Here is a 9162-nt window from a genome sequence, read left to right on the forward strand (position 1 = left end):
GAATGACACCACATCTGAACCCCTCCTCTCTAAGGAACAAAAACCTTGTACTGCTGGGGGAAAGACAGTAAACCCTATTTTCCCCAACACGTAAGTAAACACCCTCTACAGCTGGAGGAAGGAAAAAGCCTTCTACCCTTGGGAGTAGGGACAGGAAACCTTCCTGGGACCTGACCATTAGAGGTCTCCTACTGCTTGCTGAAGGAAGAGCAGATCACTAAGAAAGTTCTACCCCAGAGACCCAGAACCTGCCTAAGACTGAGGCTTGACCAAAACAAGAGACCCTTCCTCCCCCAGTCACCACTGGCAGGCTAGCAAGCACTAAGTAACAAGCAACAGCAGTCTACTCTTGGGAGAAGGGCAGGAGCATGGATCCTCTTTGAGGGACAGGTGCACAGGAAAGCCAAAAGTTGAAGGTGGAGCAGCTGGTGGATTTGAACTGCCAACGTTTTTTTTTTAAGAACCAAGCTCTTAACCACTGCGCCACCAGGACTCCCAATGTATATTAAACAGATACAAATTAAGTATGTTGGTAGAAGACAAAACTAAAGCCATATTTAAGATTGAAGACTTTCACCTAACCCTTGTTTTCAGCCTTACCTGCACTCTCACTTTCAAAGGTACCTGATGCCTCCAATTTCTGAGCGTTTTCAAGGTTTTAAGTGCTTCTTGGTTTCCCCCACTGCTAGCTCAGGTTTCAGCTTTCTCAGGTCTACGCCACTTTTCCACTTTTTTTTCTTCTACTTTTTCCGTCTATCCGGTTTCCAATCCACCTGCTTTCCAGTTTCCAAGATGCTGTTGCTGTCGCCTCACTCACATTCTCCCTGTTCTTAGAGATTTGTGCCTTAAAAATTATTTTAATGTGGTCAATCCACCATGTTTAGCCACAATTCCCAAAATGTTGTCTTTTGAATATTCTGGGCCAAAGAAAAGGTTCCCACAATTTAAACTATACCCCTTCTCTGTAGGAACTGTACATTGGTAATGTACATGTCAGTTGGCTCCAAGTTGCCAGATTGTCTTTACTGTTTTCTTAGGTTGATTTACAAATCACATGCTTATGTTGCTGCCACTCGTCCTTTTCCTGTCCTCTGAAGGGGGCTATTGCTGAATGGTGTTCTATAGACAGCTCACAAGTCCAGATTCAACTCCTGCCTCTGCCTCCAGCCCTGCCCCTGCTCTCCCGGTCTTTCCTCAGCAGAACCAGTGTTTTCCATACTGTTCCTGGAAGATCAACATAGAACCATGACATGTTAAGAGTTGGTAGGGACCTCACATACCTCCTGTCATGGATTGAATTGTGTCCCCCCCAAAACATGTGTATCAATTTGGCCAGGCCATGATTCTCAGTCTTGTGTGATTACTCACCATTTTGTCATCTGATGTGATTTTCCCGTGTGTTGTAAATCCTACCTCTATGTTAATGAGGTGGGAGAGAGGGCAGTTATGTTAATGAGGCAGGACTCAATCTACAAGATTGGATTGTGTCTTGAGCCAATCTCTCTTGAGATATAAGAGAGAAGCTGGCGAAGAGACAGGGGACCTCATACCACCAAGAAAGCAGCACCAGGAGCAGAGCACTACTTAGGACCCGGGGTTCCTGCACAGACAGGTTCCTAGTCCAGGGGATGACTGATGACAAGGACCTTCCTCCAGAGGCAACAGAGAAAGCCTTCCCCTGGAGCTGATGCCCTGAATTTGGATTTCTAGCCTATTAGACTGAGAGAGAATAAACTTGTTAAAACCATCCACTTGTGGTATTTCTGTTACAGCAGCACTAGATAACCAAGACACCTCCCTTTTCATTTGACAAGTAAAGACACTGAGACCCAGAGAATTGTCCAGAGCTACCTCACTACTTACTGGCAGAATTATGATTCATACACAGGACTCATGACCCTTCAGTTTTGTGCCATGCAGTTTTTTTTTTTTTTTTGCTACTCCTTTGGCTACTTTCCCTTGAGTGAAGTTCGCTTTTATTATTTCTGCTAATCCCTGCCATTTTTTACTGTCTTCTCTTACAGCCCTAGTGTCATCTATATGCATTTGGACAGATGTTACTAAATCATTTTTTACTTTTATTTTGAACATTTGAGGCTGGGCCTGCTTCCCTGTTACGGTGATATGCCCCTGAAAAGCTTGAGGGTGTGTTCATCCTTTCCCTCATGGACTTCATATAAGCTATTTTAACATACCTGAAACCCGTCTCCCTGTCTTACATTACTCTTTATGATTTCTTAAATCTTGAACATGGCTTTAGTTTTGTTCTACCAATATACTGAATTTATATGTTTAATATACTTTGGGAGCCCTAGTGGTACAGTGGTTAAGAGCTTGGCTGCTAAAAAAAGGTCGGTAGTTCATATCCACCAGCTGCTCCCTGGAAACTCTATGGGGCAGTTTCTGTCCTGTGGGGTCACCGTGAGTTGGAATTGATGGCAACGGGTTTGGTTTTGGAATATACTTTAGAATCTTTGGCTCGTTTCTAAAAGATTGAAAAGTTCAAGAGATTTCAAAGGTTCCAGGCTGACAGGTCACAGGCTGAATTCAGCCCACAGATAATTGTTCAGTGTTTTAAATTCCCTGTCTGATAGTTCTAACATCTGGGTCATCTCTGGGTCTTTTTTCAGTGGACAGTGGGATCTTTCCTGGTTTGTGTGTGTGCTTGGTGTGTTTATAATTTTTTATTGAATACTGAACATTATGTGTAGGAGAGTAGAGACTAAGATCAGTAGTATTTGTGTCTGAAAACAGGCACGCCTTTTCTGATGCTGTGTGGGAGGTTGTGTACATCTAGCTGACTCAGTTTGCGCTGGGTTTGGCTTTTGTTGGTGGTGCAGTTACCTTCAGTGCACCACTGGCTTCACAGTCCTCTAGTGGTTCCTGGTGTTTATGACGGTGACTGATTGGCTGGAGGTTTTTCTCAGTGATCCAGCTCACTTCCTAATTATTCTTTCACAATTTCACTATTATCTATGCTTTTGAAATCATTTAAATTTATTATATCCATATAAACAAATACCCTATAATGATGTGGTACTCAGCAACTCTTTCCCAACTCTGCATGATGTCCCACTGGCAGCTTGAACTCAGTCATGGTGGGAGTCTTTGCACTGCAGAAACAGGTAAACACTACAAATCAGAATTTTTCTTCCTCCAGAGAGCTGGCTGTTAAACATTTACAAGTGTACCACTGGCTCTGGAAAATTAAAAATATGGTAGTAGAAATGAAAACCTTGGTAAGACTGGAAGATAAACTTGCGGAAACCTCCTACAAGGTACAAAGAGATGGACAATAGGCCATAGAAGACAAGAAAACTAAAGGAAGTCTACTTACAAATAAACAAAGTTCAGGAAGTCTCATGTGCAAATAATTAGTTCCAGAAAGAGAACACAGAAAACAGAGAAAATTGTTAAAGGTTTAATTCAAGAAAATCTCCCAGACCTACAAGACAATTTCTAGACTAAAATAGCTCACTGAGTACTCTGCAGAATAAAAAAAGATAAAACCAAGGCACATTATTGCAAATTTCAGAACACAAAACAACAGAGAATATCCCAAACGTTTCAAGTCCAACACAAAACAAAAACCAAGAAACAGGTCATAAAGTACTGTCAGTCAGAATGACATCTGACTTCTCAAAAGCAAGTACTTTTCAAAAGCTGTAAAAACAATAAATGCCGCTAAAACTTCTAAGGAAAATTATTTCCAACCTAGAATCTATTTGCAGCCAAATTCTCTGTAAATCAGTAGTTGAAAAAAAGCATTTTCCAAAACGTTCTCTTCCCTTATGCATGTTCAACAAATATTGAGTACCTACTACATGCCAGACAGTAAATACTAGGGATACAGCAGTAAAGACTACACTCTAATAGGGTTTACTCATAATCTGAAGAGAAAGGCAATAACCAAAAACATGTGTCAGAGGATAATAAATATTAGAGGTGGAGTGCTCAGTGGGAGGGTGTCTGATTAGATAGGCTGGTTGGGGACAGCCTCCCTGGTGAGGTGACACTTGAACAGGGACCTAAAATGAAGCAAGCCATGTGGGCATGTAGGGTTAGTCTTCCAGAGAGATTAACAAGGCCCCTCATGAACCGAGGTTAATATGACCAGGTAGCATAGTAGAAGAAAGCAGAGGAAGCTGGAGATGGCCAGATCACAGAAACCATGTATTGGATACCCTCCACATCCACGGTTCACACTGCTCTGCTGCCTAGGAAGCTCATTATAGACCACATCAACAGGCTTCTTTGACCTCTGCCTTTCTGACATTTGGCCAATGGGAGGAACTGACCAAGAAATCAGAGAGCAAGAGTCTAAGCAGGTTGGCTGTGACTCTCTATTGAGGGCCACACCTTGTGTCAGGTGGTTCTCACCCACTCTGGGTGTCCCTGCACTCCAGGGTACTGTACACAATACCCTTTGTGGTTTTTCTAAACCTTTTCCATGTTTGTAAAGGGTCCCTTTAGTACACTCTCCAAGTTCCTCAACTTCAATGTGCCATCTGTTTCCTGCCAGGATCCTGCCCCTCCCTTATAGGGTATTATAAAAGATTTTGGTTATGAGCGAGCCCAAAGGGTTTGGTGATCAACTGGTAATATGATACAAAGAGGATAAAAAAGGATGACTCAGGTTTTCAGTCCAAGGATGAACCAAGCTGCCATTTACTAAGACGGAGTTGTCTGGAGAAAGAACAGATTTGGGTTACAAAAATTATAGCTCAGTTGGTCGTGTATGTATATATGTTCGGGGGTTTATTAAAGATCTAAGTGGGGATGCTGAAAGACAGAGGCATACTTATGCCTGGAGTCCAGGGAAGGTCTGCGATGGAGGTATCAATTTAAGTTTAAAGATAGCATTTAAAGCCACAGACTAGATGAAATTACCTAGGGAGCTGACATAAACAGAGGACAGAATTTCTGTGTTTTTGGTTTCTAGACGCCCTTCTTGCTCATCTTCAAGTCTCACCAGCAAGATCCAGCACTAGTATCACTTCCTCCAAGGTCCCTCCACACAAAAGATTCTCTTTAACCAGTGACACTTGTGTTCATGATGCTGTGAATAACATTTTTAACATTATCAAAATTTAAACATTCTGCCACAATCCCAAAACAAATACGAAATTATCACTTTGTAATCTCCCAATTCTTAACCTTTGCATATAGCAACCACGTAAGAAATCATAAACTGTTTAACTAGTTCAAGAGGCCAGTCAAGGAACGAGTTACCGTGCAACAGATGGATGCTATCTTCTTGCTCCCTGTGGAATTACACAGCTCTGTAATGCTAAAACACCTCCCAGCAAGAAGGATCACTACTTATCTATCACTGATACATACAAGTTTATTAACGAAAAGAAATACAAAACAGCGTTGTAGTTAAACAATGAGTTTATTGCTCAAGTACACAGACAAATTTATGCAACCAGGGCAGAGGCTGTGGATGATTCACTGCAAAGAAAACAGGGAGAGGAGAACAGAGGTTAATACCGGTCTTCCACGTTCACAGAAGCTCCCCGCAGTTGGGGCTATTCCCAAATCATTAAAATAAATGCCATCCACATATGTAAAATGTAGTTGGGTTCCTGTACCAGTTCACTATACTCGGGCTTAATGAATGAAGATGCTCACTCAGACATCCAAGGAAGATCTGGCCAACACAAGGAAAAACCTTTCTGGTGGAAACTGCGAATGTTTGGAAATCAATCATCATAGTGAGCAATCTATTCAAAAATTAAGACAACAAACTCCTTGAGAGCAAAGATGAACTGCAGTTTTACACACTCTAACTAAAAGGCATTCGAAAGGCTTGTTTCACATTCTTTTATCAGGGGCCTGTAAACTATGACCCTCTGCTTGTTTTTGTAAATAAAGGTTTACTGGAACACAGTTATTTCCATTTGTTTATCTAATGCCCATGGCTGTTTTCCTGATACAATGGTCGGGCTGTTTGTCCATGGTCTGCAAGGCCTAAAATGTTCGCTACGTGGCCCTTTACAGAGTTTGCCAACTTCTGCTCTAAATCAATTAAGGAACTATTTTTATCCATACTTCCCATCCCAACCTTGAAAACAGCATTTGTTAAAAAAAAAAAAAAGGTTGATACTCACTACTTCCAATTAGGGGGAAGGACTCTCTTCGTCTTATAGTATCGAGCCAACCGGTGAATTCGGCTCTCGATTAGAATCAGACGGAATTTAGCATCCTTATCCTAACAATAAAATGACAGAATTCAAGAAAACAATGCAAAATAACAACAACAACAAAAAAATGTGGAACTATCATGCACTTTCTCCAATGAAAAGTTACCCAAAGCCCTGCAACAGAATCAGAGGCTAGGGTTCATGTCGCTAGATTTACATCATTTTTAATATTTTTGTCAAAGTTTTCACAGGAAATTAGTTCCTCATTAACAATTTCTATACATATTGTTCAATGGCATTGGACAGAGTACTCACAAATGATACTATTTATTTTATGGGCTAATCTGTCATTTGGCTGAAAGGTGACTTCTGGGAGTGGTTTGAGTTCCAAGTTTAAAGAATATCTCAGGGTGACAGTCCCAGGGGTTCATCTAGTCTCTACCAGTCCAGTAAGCCTGGCTTTTTGCTTTTTCTTTTTTAAGGAATTCAAGTTTTGTTCTACGTTTTTCTTCTATTTTATCCAGGACCAACTACTGGATCCGTAGTTGGAACGGTCGGCAGTGGTTCCCGGGCACCATCCAGTTCCGCTCTCAAGGTAGGTGACGTTGTTCCTGTAGGTTACTGGGTCAGCAGACTGACTTCTTCTTTGAGTCTTTAGATTTAGATTAAGTTCTTGAGCGAAATTAGGATAAATTTAAGGCTTCCAGGAGAATGTTTAACAGGGATGATTTGTAACTAAGTACCCCAACTTTTCAACCAACTAGATATACTCAAGAAATTTAGGCGAGCCAATGCCAAAGAAGGTCTTATTTCAAAGCAACCACAGTGCCAACCAGCTTGTACCTCAAGCCACCTTAAAAAAATTTACACCAGATGCATTATATTTTGCTGAAGTTAATACAAACAGTTCTATGTAGTTCCAGGGTTTCATTTATTCTCTTACCTTTCTGTTCCTCTCAAGATGCTTTCGAACAGCAACAGCTTTCTTAATTAAATGGTAGAGATCCTCAGGAAGATCAGGAGCTAGTCCTTTGGACTTAAGGATTCTCAAGATTTTATTGCCTGTCACAAAACGTACTTGTGCAACGCCATGCGAATCTCTTAGGATCACACCTGAAGAGGAATCACATATGATAACTTCCCACACGTCAAACACGCTGGCACATGTGATGCAGAAGCTCAAAGATCAAGTCGCTTTCCAAGTTTCCCATCTGTAAAATGGGATTTACTTTCACACCTCACAGAATGTCAGCAAAGACCAAAAGCCCATTGCTGTCAAGTTGATTCCAACTCATCGTGACCCTACAGGACAAACTAGAACTGCCCCATAGAATTTCCAAGGAGCACCTGGTGGATCTGAACTGTCGACCTTTTGGTTAGCAGATGTAGCTCTTAACCACTACGTCACCAGGGTTTCCGCAGGCAACACAAAGACATCCAATTCAAGGAAAGGTTTAGCTCACTAAGGAAAGCCCAGAATGTGTGATTTTGGATGACCATCATCTTAGTGAGCTTGCTTCAATAATGCCAATTGAAGATATCAAGGAAATTCTGGCTATTTGTACTTGTTCTATAATTACAGTAACCAGCTAAATTAAGAACTTAAATCAGGCATTCTTCTCTTTTAAACTTCAAAATACAGTTTTTCTCCATACTTTACGGTCTATTATGTATATATCTGTTCGCTTTTTTTGAGTCATACCTCCACCAAACTATAAGCTCCAGGAGGGCAAATATTTTACTCTTTTTTCAACTACTGTATTCTCAGGGCCCAAAACCACACCTGGCACACAGGAGACAGACATTTGCTAAATGAAAATAGTTGCATGAAGTCACATACAACGGAGATTCAAACCACCTCTAACTCAACTGTGGTTAAGAGTGAAGCTGTTCGGAAGCAACTAATTCTTTCACTTAATAGCTGTGTGATTTGGGGATAGTTGCTTTGTCTTTTCAACTATAAAATGAGGATAACCACTAGTACTGCTGTGAGAATTACACGAGGTCGACATATGTAAAGACCTTGGTAGACTCGTGCACCTAAGGCTGTGTCTAACATATAGTAATTGTTCATTAAATTTTGGCGACATTTTAATAATTTTACCATCGGCCAAGTAAGAACTTGAGAGTTGCTAAGCCTCTGTCCTCAACAGTCAGGGAAGATGAGCAAAAGTTTTGAAGGCACGTATGGGGAACATGTACCGCCAGACCCTTTTTCAGCAGCCACACGAGGGCAGGCGAAAGGGGCTACACGAGTCAAAAGCACTCACCAATTTGTGAAGGCGTCAGGCCCTTCTTGGCCAATTTGTAGATCTGCTCCTTCACGTCGTCAGACGTCAACTTCAGCCACTGTTTGCGGAATAAAAACAGGCCTTAAGACGATAAGCCAGGAATAGGGCCGCGGCGGGGCAGCCCCCTCCGCCCTCAAATCCGCGCTCCTTACGCACACAGACCGCCCCCCCAACCCCGGCGTTGCTTCCTTGGAGCAACGAATGCTCCCCTGGGTTCCCCCAGTCCCTGCACGCTACTTACGGTGGGGACGCTGCGGCGGTAGGGCAGAGCCGACTGGGACAGGCCCTTCCTGGGGAAAGAAGCAGTCTCGGGATGAAGGGGCGGCCCGAGCCACGGCGGCCCAGAACATGACCCGCTGCCCACGCTCCCTGCTTTCCCCCGCTCCCGCAGCCCAGCCCTGCAATCCCGCTCGGCGCCCGAGCTCACCCGGGAGCATGCATGCGACCCATGATGGCGGCAGTCAGGCAGCGAAAAAGAGAGGCAGAGTGGAAACGCCGCAGGAAGCCACCCAGCACGCAGGAAGTGACTTCACACGTTCCCGCTTCCTCGCATGCAGGAGGCGGAGATACGCTGCGTGGCCTTCTCCAGCCACACAACTACATATCCCGAAATGCATTTCAACCTTCAGTTAGCTTCCGCAAGCAATAATAGGACTACACATCCCACCATGCACCAGCCGATGATGAGGCGCTTGCTCTGAGTGGGTTGAGCTTGTTATGCCGGC

The 9162-nt window shown here is 42.9% G+C and overlaps 1 protein-coding gene and 1 non-coding gene across 2 annotated transcripts; both read right to left on the bottom strand.

Moving 5' to 3' along the window:
• Window positions 1–5376: 5376 nt before the first annotated feature.
• RPS13 (ribosomal protein S13) lies at window positions 5377–8952 on the bottom strand. Its single transcript, XM_049890772.1, has 6 exons — window positions 8865–8952; window positions 8679–8727; window positions 8417–8495; window positions 7090–7259; window positions 6114–6214; window positions 5377–5454 (listed from the first exon to the last, which is right to left on the bottom strand). Exons 1-6 carry the CDS (start codon window positions 8885–8887, stop codon window positions 5421–5423), a joined length of 456 nt encoding a protein of 151 aa, XP_049746729.1. The 5' UTR covers window positions 8888–8952; the 3' UTR covers window positions 5377–5420.
• Window positions 5631–5721, bottom strand: LOC126081299 (small nucleolar RNA SNORD14). The gene has a single exon (XR_007518346.1). It is a non-coding gene; the product is annotated as a small nucleolar RNA SNORD14 (small nucleolar RNA).
• Window positions 8953–9162: the final 210 nt, after the last annotated feature.

This window comes from Elephas maximus, chromosome 7 (assembly GCF_024166365.1).
Source record: "Elephas maximus indicus isolate mEleMax1 chromosome 7, mEleMax1 primary haplotype, whole genome shotgun sequence".
Classification (NCBI taxonomy): Eukaryota; Metazoa; Chordata; class Mammalia; order Proboscidea; family Elephantidae; genus Elephas; species Elephas maximus.

Bases quoted from the DNA above. Each gene is read 5' to 3' on its own strand.
- RPS13 (XM_049890772.1), bottom strand. From the start codon at position 8,887: ATGGGTCGCATGCATGCTCCCGG. The intron at 7,260-8,416 runs GTGAGTGCTTTT...ATTCCTCTTCAG, and splicing joins CCTGACGCCTTCACAAATTG to GTGTGATCCTAAGAGATTCG. The intron at 5,455-6,113 runs GTGAGTATCAAC...TTTTCTTTGCAG, and splicing joins CTTCCCCCTAATTGGAAGTA to TGAATCATCCACAGCCTCTG.